The 17,074-nt window shown below is 35.4% G+C and overlaps 2 protein-coding genes across 3 annotated transcripts in view; one reads left to right on the top strand and one right to left on the bottom strand.

Moving 5' to 3' along the window:
* The window catches only part of LOC144970936 (centrosomal protein of 135 kDa-like), a 58,392-nt gene extending 50,461 nt beyond the window's left edge, over window positions 1–7,931 (bottom strand). Inside the window, exons 1-6 of the mRNA XM_078911129.1 lie at window positions 7,831–7,931; window positions 3,602–3,873; window positions 2,759–2,891; window positions 1,748–1,915; window positions 1,086–1,213; window positions 184–282 (exon numbers count right to left, since the gene is read on the bottom strand). Of these exons, the coding sequence (XP_078767255.1) occupies window positions 184–282; window positions 1,086–1,213; window positions 1,748–1,915; window positions 2,759–2,891; window positions 3,602–3,787 (714 nt within the window). The 5' untranslated portion in view covers window positions 3,788–3,873; window positions 7,831–7,931. The remainder of the gene's footprint in view (window positions 1–183; window positions 283–1,085; window positions 1,214–1,747; window positions 1,916–2,758; window positions 2,892–3,601; window positions 3,874–7,830) is intronic.
* A 987-nt stretch (window positions 7,932–8,918) lies between these two features.
* The window catches only part of LOC144970935 (uncharacterized), a 27,944-nt gene continuing 19,788 nt past the window's right edge, over window positions 8,919–17,074 (top strand). The window contains exon 1 of one of the 2 annotated variants that reach the window (XM_078911127.1): window positions 8,919–9,023. The gene's annotated coding sequence lies outside the window, so the exon portion shown is untranslated. Of the gene's footprint in view, window positions 9,203–17,074 lie in introns of both variants that reach the window. The other variant, XM_078911128.1, reaches the window with a different exon arrangement.

Here is a 17,074-nt window from a genome sequence, read left to right as displayed (position 1 = left end):
CAGGCCTTTTTAAAAAATTGTTTTTGTTAGCGGTTAATGATGATAATACCATAGCTTCATTCGCTGAACAAGTACAGAGAGTTCTGAGGAACGCAACAATAGATTTGGAGGAATAAAAGAGACAGAAAGAGCTGACCGCTCTGGCCCAAAGATTCCCTGAAGAAAATACAACTCAAAACTAACCTGTTCCCTGAAGCCTTGCAATTTCCTGTCCGTCACATCTTTCTGGTCAGCAGCTGCTTTGACAGCAACCTCTAGTTCCACAATCCTGGCGTCAGCCACCTGTGTGTACATGATAAAGGATAGAATCAGAATATTTATATGCAACCAAATGTCAGGGTGATTGAGATGCGAATAATTAGATGTATAGTCAAAAAAAAGGGGAAAAAAGGAATATGGATTATTTTATATGTATACGCTTTATTATGAGTGCATGTAGGTCAGCCTGAAATCCATTTCCAACAAATTCAAAAAGCCTGAAACTTATTTGGAAATGTGACCTATTGCATCAAAATGGTATTATGTTGAGAAGATCTAGATGCCAAAAATAAATGAAAATCCATTTTAAAATGCCAGAAATCTTGCACCCATGCTTTATTGAGAACAATGGAAATGGATCCATAGAGTGAAAAAAAAAAAAAACAGAACCTTAAATTTCTGATCCTTTTAACTTTAAAATCACTTTTTGGCATCTGGCTGATCGTGACACAATATCATGCAGAGATGATGGACCACTTACAATGTATATCAACATCATGAGCATTTATGCACCGCAGTATCCATTCAACAGGCTCAAAAGACTTTACAAGGGGTTCCTAGCTGACAGCAATTTCCATATGATTACCACCACCATATCACCACAACTGTTGTGCAACGTCCAGTTTAGTTTGACTTTTCTTCTCTATAAAACCAATTTCACAGCTAATAAACAAGATGGTTTGTAACGTGCTTTTCTCTCTTTAAATACTAAATTTGATATGGTGATTATGGGGGAGCAGGGATGATCACATTCCGAGAATCTGAGGCCAGCATGGAAATAAATCTTTGGAAAGAATAAAATGAGAAATAATAATTCCGTTACTAACCTGTAGTAGATCTGCTACATAAGGGTCCTCAGGTGTTGGGACTCTGCTGGACCATACATCATTTTCTGGAACCATTTGGTCTATCTCCATACGCTGTCGCCGAAATGGTATATTCTTCTTTCTACCACCTGTTACACATAAAAACAAAACAAATAAAAAACAAACTTCCCATGTAAAGACTTCAACTCCCTAAGATCTTGAAATAAATAGAATTAATTTTTTTTTTTAATCTCAAAAATCCCTAAACCAATGCTTAGTTCCAGCATGGTTCAAAACAAAACAATTTTTTTTTAATGATGGGTAGGGAAATACAGCATGATGATATAAAGGTTAATTCTGATGAATACAGATTTTAAAAACTCAGCTGACTGCACTTGCTACAAGTGTATTAATATTCCACAATCTACCACAAAAGGAAGTGCCTAACTTTGACGTAACACAACTTTAAAACAAATAAAAAGAAAACAAACATGCACATACATACTTGAGCTTTTTTGAAATTATATATAGCGCAATAGCCACTGAATGTGCTCAAAGATCTTTACAAAGGATCCCTGACCACAGCAACATGTAACATGTAGGAAAAAAACATGATGCCTGTCAGGTGATATTACAATTTTCTCCAGACAGAGACAACGCTATTAACATACACATAAACAAACCTGGAGTTTGGACAACGGCATGAAAGTTCTTTTCTTGTAGTTTCAAGATAGCATCCGATTTTTCCTTGGATTCCCTCTCCAGCTGCTTCACCTTGTGGACATATTGATTGTTCAGGAATTTTAAGTCTGCACTTTTATGCTCAAGATCTCGCAAGGAAGCTTTCAATTCTTTGGAAGAAAGAACACATATTATAGATAAAACATAAGGCAATCAAAATTAAATAAAAGAAAAGGACAGGAATGAAATGGTGAATGATAATCAATGATCAGATCAACAAATGTACACTAAAAACAAAAATACTTAAATAACATACAAAAGGGATTCAGACAAAAACAAACACATAGAGATAGAAACCAGAATTCATTTTATCTGATTTCCTCGGAGCTTTTTGTATTTTATTTAATGATAATGACGAGTGATCTATCTTAATTGCAGATTTAATTTATACGAATACCGAAAAAAATCAGTTTACATCACTCTTTAGATTGAATAAAGAAAGAGCATGCCTTTATGTAAGATAACTTCACCAGAACCAATTTGTTGTTTGTATAATTATACGCACGACCTTCACCTATATTGTTCTTTTTTTAATTTGTCTGGGATATTTCTTTTCAACTTTCACAATATTTTCCACTAATTACCAAGTAAATATTTCCTTCAGTTATATATATCTTCAATATTTTTTTTTTTTCATCCGATGTAATAGTATCTTTCAACTGTAAAACTCATGGAGTGAGCCAAAACCTTCTTATTAAATATTTTGTTCTTTATGGACACTGGCATGTATTAACTTATCACTAAATATCTATTTCGTATTGTACTTACTCTGCACCATGGTCTGAACATTTAATCTAAACATAAAGAAATCAATATAATTAATAAATGCAGAAAAATCCATCAATTCAACGTTGTAAATTTTCATGAAAAATAAAAATTATTTGTCATCTCACTTCAAGATTGAATCAAATCTTCTGAATATCATTATAAATAACAACATGTCTATTACAAACCTCGAATGGAAGTGTCTGCATCTTCCTTTTGTTTGACAAGAGACTGATGCAAGTCATTGTTTTCCCTAATCAGTTTGGCATTGTCACTTTTGTATGGTTCAACTGCAGCATCCACATCAGTAGTTGTCTCAGTCTTGAAAAAGATATATATATCATTTATGCCAATAAGTAACAGATACAAGTAAAACCTCAGAAAGAGTGACAATATTTTAAAAATCCGTTTTTCTTTTCTTCTTGCTTAAAAAAAGAACAAAAAAAAAAAGACCATAACTAGAAGATACTAGTGAAGCGCTAAATTAAACAAAACTCAACTTTTGGTCTCAGCAACTTTATTGTATTAGAGTTAAATTTATCATTTAATGCCATTATAAATAAATCATAAACTGCAATTCAATTGTTGTTTTTAAAAAAATCAAATTTAGAAAAAAAAAAAAAAAAGAAAAAAAAGCAATGTAGCATATCTGAACAGCTAGTCAGTCCTGATAACTCTAAGAAAATAATGAAATACATATTACTGAACCAACTCTACTGGGAAAAATTACACTCTATTAGCTTCATACTAAAAACAACTCTTCTTTTTACTCCCAGTAAATACACTGTGTACATTCAGATTAAATGCGTCTAACTCCATATAATTTACAAATTAAAATATGTAATTAACTCTCTCGAGTTCATATGAATGGGAAATCGAACAAATTTAATCAATGTTCTAATAGGGTGAACTCGAGAGAGTTAAGTTTGCAAAAATAGCTTCCATTTAAAGAAAAATTCATTTTTCTTTTTTTTCACCACAACTTATATTATACAAACTTACTTTCACAGCATTCATTTACACTTCCTCACCTTTTTTGACAGTTCCAACTTTGTGTTTTTAAAACTTTCTGTTGTGTGCACAAGATCAGCAAACAATTTTTCCACAAGAGGAAGTGACTCAATGCCTAGAGATTGCTTATAGCCCATTTGGTCAAGTCTTCGTCGGATATTGCTGAATTTCTGCTGCGCTTGAGCAGATGAAGTTGTGGCCGCCATTTTGTGTCCTGAGAATGACAGGGACTATTACAGCAGAGATGCAAGCAGCACTCTGCTAACAGGGACGACTTCCAGAAGTACTCTTGCTGTGTAGATAAAGAAGAAAATTAAAATCCAAATTAATAGCAAATTCACATTTAAACAAATAAAGAATAAAAATGAGAGAGAGAGAGAGAGAGAGAGAGAGAGAGAGAGAGAGAGAGAGAGAGAGAGAGAGAGAGAGAGAGAGAGAGAGAGAGAGAGAGAGAGAGAGGGGGGGGGGGGAAGTGGACGAGGAGGAGGTGGAGAAGGAGCTCACTACTGGCTGTTACCTTTGACGACAGAGATCATTTGATTGGATATTTGTAAGAAAGTGTATAGCATAGTGAATGTAAACATTTAAATAAATAGAGAAAATGTTAGATATAAGAAGTACTTGAAAAAATTACGACCAAGACTTTAAAATGGCAATAATTCGACACAAAGCCTTCGGAATAGATATAATAGAAATTGCCATTAACAAAGGTTGAAAGTTGTTAACTTAGACTGGTCGACTACAATCAGGGTTCCATGACGTAGCCTTGCAGCTTGCATGCCAAATTCAGGGTGCCGTGGAGCTAGCCACTGCATATCTTTTTTTTACTATATTTTTTTTTTTTTTGTATGTAGCTCATTTCATCCATCCACACTGCAATGCTGAGGAATGCCCCTGTCTCTGATTTTCAAAATTATATTGCAAAACTTTAAATTATTTTGACTCATTATCTAAACCAATATAACTTTATAGAGCAGGCAGTTCAACACAATTACATTGGTACCGATTTTCTTTTTAAATTGAACAACCAGAAGAAAAGTTATGATATGGTACAGTTGAAAAATATACAGATATTTTTCTTTTTTATTAATATTAACGTTGACTTACGGACTTTGTGAACTGAAACTGTTGGCAGTTGTAATTTCCGACAGTGACAACCATTCAGTTTCAGACATTTGAGTAAGTATTTTTTTTTTCTGGGTTAAATTTAGAGCATAAGGGATGAAAATAAAACTTTGCCCTGGATTTTATTTCAGTAAAACAGTTCCTTGGATTACCTACCCAAGTACCTACGACTACATGTTACTACAAAAATTTGATTTTCAATTTTCTGATTTTTAAATTTGGCTGTCATTATTCCCAGACGCCTGTCTGGGGATAATGAACATTCGTTATCCCTAGACAGGTGTCTGGGGATAACCAATTTCTGTTATCCCCAGACAGGTGTCTGGGGATAAAGAAAATTTGTTATCCCCAGACGCATGTAGCAAGTGGGCAGAAAGATTTTATGCAAAATGCCAAACTAGGCGTGAAAAATAACAAATATTCTGGAAAAAATACTAGTGGTTGTGTCCCAAAACAGTTAATATATCAAGTGATATTTAACACAAGATGAAAGTAAATAGTGATCAAATGTCAAATCCAGCTCTTTTAAAAAAATGATTTTAAAGCAAATGGATCAATGAAATTTCTTTTGTTACTTTGATCTGAAAACGTCAAACTGGCAATTCGACTTTTTATTTTCAACCAGGAAGAAAGTTGTTAATCATCAATCTGTTCATAGTCCACCAACCATTTAAATTTTCACTACCTACCTACCTAACTTTATTGATATTCTCTTGTTTCTATAATTTGCTAATTCTGGCCACAATTTTGGGGATGACCGGGAATTATTTTTTATTTCGCGGACGAATTCCTAGGCCACGGTGTTGTTCGCCCCAAAGCCCAAAACCGACACCTGTTATTTTCCTGTCTTCTTCGCACAAGACAATACAATTTAGTATCATACATCCACAAAACTAGATCCAACAACATATTTTTATTCGAATCAGAGATAAAAATAACTACCAAAACAAGGAAGCAAAAATGGTGGAAATATGTTTAGCTCATATATGAATTTAAGATATTCCGACAGCGGTGTGGATAGACAGCTCAGTGGGTTAGGCCACCTTTCATATTTTACTCCTTTTAGCTGCACAGATTCGAACCAGTCGCGACCCCCTCACACACACACACTTTTTTTTTTTTTTACTTTTTCTTTCTTTCTTCCCAATTGATGTTCATTGTTTTCACTTTTGTTCCGAGTTCCGAGCAAGACTTTTTTTAATCAGTTGAATTTTGTATTTCTCCGATAATATTATTTCATTATTTAATTTGGTCTAGATCTATTATTGTTTTTTTTTTTTTTTTTTGGTCAAATGATAATATTAATAATATTATTATTATTATTATTATTATTATTATTATTATTATTATTATTATTATTATTATTATTATTATTAATAATAATAATAATAATTGTAATAATTGTTATTATTATTACTATTACCATCATAATCATTATAATTATTATCAATAATAATATTATTTTTATTATTAATACTCTTATTATCATACTATTACTATTATTATTATTATTATTATTATTATTATTATTATTATTATTATTATTATTATCATTATTATTATTACTATTATCATTATAATTATAATTACCATTATTATTATTATTATTATTATTATTATTATATCTATCCTCTATCTGACCATTTGGTCGCTCTCTGAATATTTCTGTTTGTTTGCTTTTTAATTATTTATTCTTTTTAGACACTATTTGAGATCGGAGTGGGGACGAATATATTTGCTAGAGACTAGAAAAAAAAAACAAAGAGAGAGAGAGAGAGAGAGAGAGAGAGAGTTTAATATTTTAAAAAAAAAGAGGTGGGGGGAGGATGGATGGGACATTTATCCCTTTCAACGTTCTGTAAAAAGAAGACGGAATTTAAAAAAAAAAAAAAAAAAAGTGACGTTACCAGGATTCGAACCCACAACGTCGATTCTGGTCAAACTTCCAGGGCAAATGACTAAACCATTCGGCCATGACACCCACTTCGAAGTCGACGCATATTGTGTATATGTAGAGAGTAACAACTGATTTTAATGTTGGTTCATTTTATGTTTTTATAGATATATTATTAACTTTCCTTATTTCTATGTGCATTTGGAAACATCCCATATTCTGGAATGTGGATAATTGTTTAAAAGAGCTGAGTTTCAAATATGCGTCTGGGGATAATGAAAATTCGTTATCCCCAGACAGGTGTCTGGGGATAACGAATTTTTATTATCCCCAGACAGGTGTCTGGGGATAATAAAATCACAGCGTTTAAATTTTATCCATAATCGTAAGTGACGATAAATTGGCAAAGAGTTACAAAAAAACAACATCAAACGATAGGGTAACTCCTCCAGAATATAATAAAACTATCTACATAAATAAAGCGAAAGCGGGACTGAATTGCCAAGGAGTGAGTCCTTGGTAGTTGACGGAAAAAATGACACAGGGAAGGAAAAGAGAAAATGACAGACAGAAAGAGAGATAGTGTGTGAGAGAGAAAATGACACAGAGAGAGAGAGAGAGAGAGAGAGAGAGAGAGAGAGAGAGAGAGAGAGAAAGAAGAGTAAAAGAGAGTATTAATTAATATTAATATTAATAACATCACTCTGTGGCAATACATCACTTCGTGACACTAAAGGTACTCCGTGGCAGTTAAAAGTACACATGCGTAGTTGATGAACTGACACGGTCCTTGGCAATTGACGATTTGACAATTGTCAAGGTCCTTGGCAATTGACGCTACCTAGAATTATAGACAGACTGTGTAAGTTACACAGTAGTGTAACTGTAAAATTGTATTGTAACGGAATAGAGATCGAGCTTGAAAATGTAAAACTATCTATAACGCTGTAGATAAGAGCCGTTTAACAGAGCCATGGATAAAGCAATCGTCCTTTCACTTTTGAAAACATACAACGGGTTTCAATTGCAAAAATATCAAATCAGTCGTAAGTGCAATTCAATAACTCCAGTCAGTCAGACCCCAGCAACACCACCAGGCATCATTTCAGATCAGTCCAATCAGAATCAGAACCCCTTCAATCTTGTTTTTTTTTTTCGTTATTGTGTGTGTGGAATTAGTCAGTTTAACTCATCACATTCATGTCCACGTGTATAATTCTATTGATATACCTGTAATTAATCCCGAAATAAAAATCAGTGTTAAAGGCAACCAACTTTTTACAATCAAAACAAGTTTCAACAAGACCACTAGGATTGTTGTTTTTGAAACTAGAAGAAAAACTGGGGAAGTAGAGCTTTTTGTCCTCCGTTATCAGAAGATCTGAACGACGAAAATTCGCCTTTTAAGCTTAGGATTTATTTTCATTGTTATTATTTTGATAAATCCAAAATCAAATGGAAAAGGACATGCAGAGATTGGACGAGGACTATAAGCTACATTTTAATCATTATTTGCGACAAGTAAGAAAGATGCCTGTAGACTTGATCAGCAAAACTAACCTTATCTTATTATGTGTGTTGATGCGCCTTGATTTAATTCGGAGCCTTTAAATTCAACTCACTATCGACAGTGGAGGATTTTGGGGTAAGATTGGCCCCTTGAAGCAGTGATTATAAGAAAAAGTACCAACCCGGTCATCATCATCATCATCATCATCATCATCATCATCATCATCATCATCATCATCATCATCATCATCATTACCAGTACAATAATAATAATAATAATAATAATAATAATAATAATAATAATAATAATGATTATTATTATTATTATTATTATTATTATTATTATTATTATTATTATTATTATTATTATTGTTATTATTATTATTATTATTATTATTATTATTATTATTATTATTATTATTATTATTATTATTATCATTATATATATATATATATATATATATATATATATATATATAGAGAGAGAGAGAGAGAGAGAGAGAGAGAGAGAGAGAGAGAGAGAGAGAGAGAGAGAGAGAGAGGTAAATTACATTCAACTAACTTTACTCCTGACGTCATTGGTTTAGTGGCATTGATTTGTCGCTGCCTATTTCCCTCTCTTGAACGCGCGCGCACGCGCGCGTGTGTTTGTGCGTATAGAGTTTATGATTATAGAGTAATGTTCGTGTGTGTGTGTGTGTGTGTGTGTGTGTATGTGTGTGTTTGCATGTGTGCTCGTGTGGTTCCATGTGTGTGTGTGTGTGTGTGTGTGTGTGTGTGTTTGAAATACAAAACAATTCTTCTCGATCAGTCCTCGTCGTGAACACAAGAGGCGGAGCATTCACGAGTCCATCTCATTCTCATAGTGAGTAGGAGAATAATTCACTTCCCGTAATATCTGCGTTATCATTGAGGCAAGTAAACAAATCGTTTATGTTGTTTGTGTTTTGGGGTTTGTTTGTTTTTTTATCCGTTATCTCATTCTTCACGGTGTCAGTTCAGTGGTTATGTTCTGTTAATTTTTCTTCATTTTGAAGATTCTATGTGATTCGTGTATATCCAAATTTTGTTTCATCGCCTTTTAGTTTGCCAAGTGAGTCAATCTCCAATATATAAATCATTTAGATATTGTCAACACATCGATCAATGATTCTGAATATCAACGTACCCATCTACCATCAAAATCGTTCCATCCATTTATCCACACTTTCCATTTATCAATCCACTGCTTAATTTATACAATATATCCATCTCCGTCTCACCCATCCACGCACGCATAAACGGACATACATCTATCTATACACATCCACAGACCCATTATGACTAATGTACATATCATATACTTACTTTTCACGCTCACAATTCATTCATTTACCTATTCATTCATTCATTCATCCGTCGATTTATTCATTCATTCGTTCATTCATTCCAACATGCATCCATCAATTCATTCATTCATTCTATCAATTAAAAAACAAAGTAGTCTTTCAGAGCCATTCGCCCCGGTTTCTATAGCGTGAAACGGACAATAGCAATTGCTTGTTATCCTTTTGATAGGACGCTAGTCTATCGCAAAGTACTTTCCGCCAAATCGAACAGACTCAGCTACCCATTCACGGCTGGGTGGACAGGAGGGTCATAAAAAAATCTCGACTGTATCCGGGATCAATCTCGGTCCCTTTCCGTGTGAAGCGAGTGCTCTACCAACTGAACTATCGGGGCTCCCATTCTATCAAGTATCCATTGTTTAAATAGATAATTCTTTTGCACTCTCATTCACTTATACTTTAATCTTTAATATTCTATGTATTCATCTATCATTCCCTGTAAAAATACTTACCATAGTATTATCCCCTTTCTCCCATTTATCCATCCACCCATTAAACACCTATGGATCTTTTAATTCATCTACCTTTTATCGATCAATCTTTAAATTAAAAATTGTGCTTTTATTCAGCGCAATATCCACTAAACGTGCTCAAAGCGCTTTACAATGGGTCCCAACAGCAACACGTAATATGTAGGACTGGACATGACGCCTGTTAGGCGATATTACACTTTTTTCGGACAGAGACAACGCTGTTAAAGGCCAGGTACTCATTTTACATCTGAGTACGGCGAGAGAATGTGAGTAAAGAGCCTTTTCCAAAGACTCAACTATGCGCCGAGCGAGGCTCGAACCCAGGACCTTCCGATCCGAAAGCGAGTGTCTTACCACTAGACCACATAGCCGAGCAATCCTTCCATTTAGTAATCAACCATTGCAATTCATGGATTCATTCATTCACAAGGAGGCAGCGTGGCTCAGCGGTATGGTCTTTGCTTCGAAAGGTACCGAGTTTGATCACCCGCCGCTGCTTTGTGTGGCCTTGAGCAAGTCACCTCGCCCTAGCTCAATTTGCGACGCTGCACTGCGGCTTACGCCTGGGTTATTTCAGCCTTCCTTTGGAATAGACTCTAGAGACAAATTTCCCCTGCTGGGTGAATACAGGGAAAGTATTATTATTATTATTATTATTATCATTATTATTATTATTATTATTATTATTATTATTATTATTATTATTATTATTATTATTATTTATTTATTTATTTATTATTTATTATTCTTCCATAAACCAACCAATTCATCCACCAAAATGTAACATCCAACTGATTCATTCTTAATTATTAGGATTGTCTTAAAAGTTTTGACGCCTATTGAATATCTCCGATTATATTGAACTCACCAGTATAAACCATACAGCAAAATGTAATTTATTCTTCTATTAGGTCACCACATTATGTTTAGCTGCCATTTCGTGGTTTCAATTTATCTTATATGAAAGAACCCGTACTAGATACAACATGTCGGTCGAAGAAAGAAATCACACACACACACACACACACACACACACACACACACACACACACACACACAACTATGCAATAAACAGCGTGCTTAGTTCTGAGTTCTTTACTGGAGATAGAGATGTGCACCCGTAAACATCCATAAACGATTGAAAAGTGTTTGTAACGAAATGCTTCCGTGTAGGCGTCAGTTTACGACAGGATGTACGTCGTCGTAGTATTAGTTGTTGTTGTTATTGTAATCCCTCTGGAACAACCCTTCTTTTGTTGATACAGGTCGTATCAGATCATGCACCTATGGCCCGGAAGTTTCAATTAAACTACGTAGTGTGGGTGTTATTGTGAGAAAGGCATCAATCTTGTTTTCTCCGTAAACTTATAAGCAAAGTAGGATCCCTGTATTCTACGGGAGTGACTTTGTTATGGTATGGCTTGATTGATATCTCGTAACTATGGGGCTGACGAATTTATTTATCCTTGATATGAGGATGTCCGGTATCAGGATGGGTTGTTGTTGTCCATGATTATGGAATCTGGGGGAGTTTTAAGGAATTTCAGATGTTTACGGATATGACTAACATCCGGTTGTGTGGGTAGAATTTTGCTTCGTTTGCTTGATTTTTGCCTATAAATGCCAGAGTTTTGAGCAGTTTCTTCAGACCACTCAGCGGAGTCTTTTAGGCTCATTGTCTCAAAAGAGACCACACAGCGGAGTCTTTTAGGCTCATAGTCTCTAAGCGATAACCACAGCGGAGTCTTTTAGGCTCATTTGTTTAACTCTTGTGTAGAGTTAGATTAAAGTCTTGTGTAGACTTTGTAGTGCTCAAAGTTCGAGCTGAAACACGTTTTGTGTTAACTCTTGTGTAGAGTGTGATTTAAGTCTTGTGTAGACTTTGCGGTGCTCAAAGTTTGAGCTGAATCAAGTTGTGTTATAACTCTTGTGTAGAGTTTGATTAAAGTCTTGTGTAGACTTAATTTGTGATTTCTATAATCTGTTCGGCTCTGTGAATGAGCCGTTGGAGGCTGGGCTTTAACAAGCCAACTTTAGGCTATACGCTCATAGCTTGACACTAATAGAAACTGAACATTTGCCTGTTTTATAAGTTACCTGTGAAGAACCATTTGCTTATTTTAATATCAGTACATTGAGAAACAATTGATCTGTTTATGAATACTGTGAAATCAGAACAATTTCAAGAAGAGACAAATTAACAATATTAGAACAACCTTACAGTTTTTGTTGAATATCAAGGACACTCTTTTGGCTTTCTTCTACACGTCTGGATTGTGTTTAGTTAGTTAGTTAATTATTAGTTGCCTGTATGACTGTGATGGTTGCAACCTATCTGTGAGATTGTCTGATGTGGTAGCGGTTTGGTAAAGTATTGATAATTAATTGATTTAATTATATATTTTCATATCTCTTTCATATCATATTCATCATCACACCATCTCCATCAATTTGTCATCCATCCATTTGATTTCATACTTATTACATCTATCATTTCATCTTCATATCTCATAATATCTTTGTTATATTGTAATAAAATATATCTTCATTTAGCTTCAAAACCTTTATCAACGTATTGTGTTTGGTTATTGATCGGTGTCGTAGCTTGAATATAGCACACATAAACAAGGTTGCAAACTGCGCTACATAAGCATACGGTTTACGTGCGCACTTTGTGACATAATTTGGTGTCAGAAGTGGGATTCTTATTGTTGTGCATTCAAGAGACATCGCGACCAAACAATTGTTGAGACAGGTTAGGGAGTTGTTTGAAACTTGAGATAGATAATATCTTTGAGTTTAAAGCAAATTGGTATCCATTTAATGGTTATAAGACTGTCATTACACGCAAGGTGTAATACAAGTTATTCTGGTAAAATCCGCTTGTTCAGTTCTAAGTTGTCAGTCATCTGTCATCGTGATACGGATCACTGAGTTAGCGCGTAAGCGGTACTCGCGCTGTAAAGCCTCCACTGTCCCCCCTCTCCCATTTGTAAGGAACGAAGGTGGTTGTTGGGGTAATTTGATTCCGTGTAGGAATCTGGGTGAATATTGTGTTGGTCCCGTGTGAGGATCCGTATTAAATCATTTGTTCTGACTCTCTATGCACCTATAGTAAGTCAAGGTATTGATTCTGTGTAAGAATCTGGGTGAAGACATTTTGTTGATTCTAAGAGAGAATCTGGGTGAAGATATTTTGTTGATTCTGAGAGAGAATCTGGGTGAAGATATTTTGTTGATTCTAAGGAAGAATCTGGGTGAAGACATTTTGTTGATTCTGTGTAAGAATCTGGGTGAAGATATTTTGTTGATTCTAAGAAAGAATCTGGGTGAAGATATTTTGTTGATTCTGAGAGAGAATCTGGGTGAAGACATTTTGTTGATTCTAAGAAAAAATCTGGGTGAAGATATTTTGTTGATTCTAAGAGAGAATCTGGGTGAAGATATTTTGTTGATTCTAAGAGAGAATCTGGGTGAAGATATTTTGTTGATTCTAAGAAAGAATCTGGGTGAAGATATTTTGTTGATTCTGAGAAAGAATCTGGGTGAAGTTATTTTGTTGATTCTGAGAAAGAATCTGGGTGAAGATAGTTTTTATGATTCCGTGTGGGGAATCTGGGTGAAGCTATTTTGTTGATTCCGTGTGAGGAATCTGGGTGAAGCTATTGTGTTGATTCCGTGTGGGGAATCTGGGTGAAGCGTTGGTTCCGTGTGAGGACCTGTATTAAATCAGTTGTTTTGACTCTAATATACGTCTATATTAAGTCAATGTTTTGATTCTGTGTAGGAATCTGGGTGAAGCGTTGGTTCTGTGTTAGGACCTGTAGTAAATTTGTTTTGATTCTATATTTGAGTCTATATATAGATCAATGTTGAATTCCGTGTAGGAATCGGTATTAATTGCCTGTTTTGAATCTGTTTTGGGATCTATATTGACCGCATATCGTTAATAAGGTTACTTGTAATACCACTTTATTCTACGTGAAAGTAACATTTACGGCAACAGTGTCGATAAACATATTGAAGTTTATTTGAATTTGAATTGGTTTGATTAATTGTCCTAGAGATGGATGTGGAAAGATTAATTAAACCTGGAGAAAAATTGGAGTTAAGGGGTGAAGATCTCCGTGCTTGGGTGACAGCCCAGTTACAAGAAGATGAAGAGAGAAAAGAGAAGGAGAGAGAACGTGCCAAAGAAGAGGAGGAGATAAGCAGAGCACGAGCTCAAAGGCAAGAAGCTCTGATGGAGAAAGAGCTTGAACTGCTTAGGTTAAAGTCGGAGTGTCAGGCTTCCTCCAACAACGACAGTATGACAAGTGACATTCGATCATTTACTCATGCTCCCACTGTTAAGAGTCCTCGACTTCCATGTTTTGACGAAAACAAGGATCATGAACCACCGAAATGCATGACACACGGCAAGGTGGAGTTGAAGTGTGGATGTGTGATGCCGATGTTGTCTGTTGAAGGAAGGGACAACCATGAGCCCAAATAATTGTCGAGATCGATGTGATCTTGAGGCATTTCGATGATCTAACTAAATGTTGTACCAAATTTAGTCTTAGGGGGGAGATATGTAACGAAATGCTTCCGTGTAGGCGTCAGTTTACGACAGGATGTACGTCGTCGTAGTATTAGTTGTTGTTGTTATTGTAATCCCTCTGGAACAACCCTTCTTTTGTTGATACAGGTCGTATCAGATCATGCACCTATGGCCCGGAAGTTTCAATTAAACTACGTAGTGTGGGTGTTATTGTGAGAAAGGCATCAATCTTGTTTTCTCCGTAAACTTATAAGCAAAGTAGGATCCCTGTATTCTACGGGAGTGACTTTGTTATGGTATGGCTTGATTGATATCTCGTAACTATGGGGCTGACGAATTTATTTATCCTTGATATGAGGATGTCCGGTATCAGGATGGGTTGTTGTTGTCCATGATTATGGAATCTGGGGGAGTTTTAAGGAATTTCAGATGTTTACGGATATGACTAACATCCGGTTGTGTGGGTAGAATTTTGCTTCGTTTGCTTGATTTTTGCCTATAAATGCCAGAGTTTTGAGCAGTTTCTTCAGACCACTCAGCGGAGTCTTTTAGGCTCATTGTCTCAAAAGAGACCACACAGCGGAGTCTTTTAGGCTCATAGTCTCTAAGCGATAACCACAGCGGAGTCTTTTAGGCTCATTTGTTTAACTCTTGTGTAGAGTTAGATTAAAGTCTTGTGTAGACTTTGTAGTGCTCAAAGTTCGAGCTGAAACACGTTTTGTGTTAACTCTTGTGTAGAGTGTGATTTAAGTCTTGTGTAGACTTTGCGGTGCTCAAAGTTTGAGCTGAATCAAGTTGTGTTATAACTCTTGTGTAGAGTTTGATTAAAGTCTTGTGTAGACTTAATTTGTGATTTCTATAATCTGTTCGGCTCTGTGAATGAGCCGTTGGAGGCTGGGCTTTAACAAGCCAACTTTAGGCTATACGCTCATAGCTTGACACTAATAGAAACTGAACATTTGCCTGTTTTATAAGTTACCTGTGAAGAACCATTTGCTTATTTTAATATCAGTACATTGAGAAACAATTGATCTGTTTATGAATACTGTGAAATCAGAACAATTTCAAGAAGAGACAAATTAACAATATTAGAACAACCTTACAGTTTTTGTTGAATATCAAGGACACTCTTTTGGCTTTCTTCTACACGTCTGGATTGTGTTTAGTTAGTTAGTTAATTATTAGTTGCCTGTATGACTGTGATGGTTGCAACCTATCTGTGAGATTGTCTGATGTGGTAGCGGTTTGGTAAAGTATTGATAATTAATTGATTTAATTATATATTTTCATATCTCTTTCATATCATATTCATCATCACACCATCTCCATCAATTTGTCATCCATCCATTTGATTTCATACTTATTACATCTATCATTTCATCTTCATATCTCATAATATCTTTGTTATATTGTAATAAAATATATCTTCATTTAGCTTCAAAACCTTTATCAACGTATTGTGTTTGGTTATTGATCGGTGTCGTAGCTTGAATATAGCACACATAAACAAGGTTGCAAACTGCGCTACATAAGCATACGGTTTACGTGCGCACTTTGTGACAGTGTTTATGGTCACTCTTTGGTATTCGAACAGGTCAAGGGAGGGTTATAATATTATTATGCTTTCCTGAAACTGATTCTGTCTCCACCAACATTAATACTCTTCAACAGTCGTAACGTCACTTCCTTCCTAATGACGCATGGTAACTTAGTAACACTGGCTCTTAACTATCGGAACAATGTCGGACGCCCGTATGAAATACTTCTCCGGCGACCATAAAAGCGTATCCAGAGGGAAAAAAACATTAATTTGTTCATGTTTTGACTTTTACACATTCTGATCACAAGGCATATGAAAAGTTCTAGCCAGCATGAAGAATAAAAAGTAATGATTTTCTTTGTTTAGAACCACGATGGCCGCCGTTGCCGGGCGGCGTGACATCAGACTACTGAATCCAATTAGCAGGCTCCCAGTGGTCGTCCACCGCAGAACAACGACCAAAGAAATTGACAAACTTTAGGTAATCGAGCTAATCGCTGGATAAAAGAATTTTGACATTTCATAAAGGCTTAAAATTTCATAGAGAAGATGTGCGAATATCGTTCGAAACATCCTGGGTTACAAGAGAGGTATGTGCCCGTTGGATATGATAACGCTCACATAATCTCATGATTACATTGAAAGAGGACGTTCTCTTGAAGACGTACAACACCCCCCCCCCCCCAACCCCTCCTTTAGAGTTGATTTAGCTCCAAGTGACATTTTCCTTTTTCTCAAGAATTAAGAGACATCTGAGGGGGGGGGGGGGGGGCAGTGATGGTGAGGTGCAGGCGGAGGTGACTCGATGGTGTCGAAGTTTACCACGTCAATTTCTCTTCAACGCGGTGCAATAACTGGTGCATCGTTGGTGACTGTGTGGATGGGAACGGTGACAACGATGGAATTTAAAATGATAAACGAAAAAGACATAAACTTAGCTTTGTTTTTATACCTTTATCAATTTCGTATCTATTATAGTTTTGAAAATACAAGAGCCGCGTCAAGACTTTTCAGAGTACCC

This window comes from Berghia stephanieae, chromosome 4, assembly GCF_034508935.2.
Source record: "Berghia stephanieae isolate SIO BIC M18660-M18661 chromosome 4, UCSD_Bste_1.3, whole genome shotgun sequence".
Taxonomy (NCBI): Eukaryota; Metazoa; Mollusca; class Gastropoda; order Nudibranchia; family Aeolidiidae; genus Berghia; species Berghia stephanieae.
This window is presented reverse-complemented; position numbering and strand designations above follow the sequence as displayed.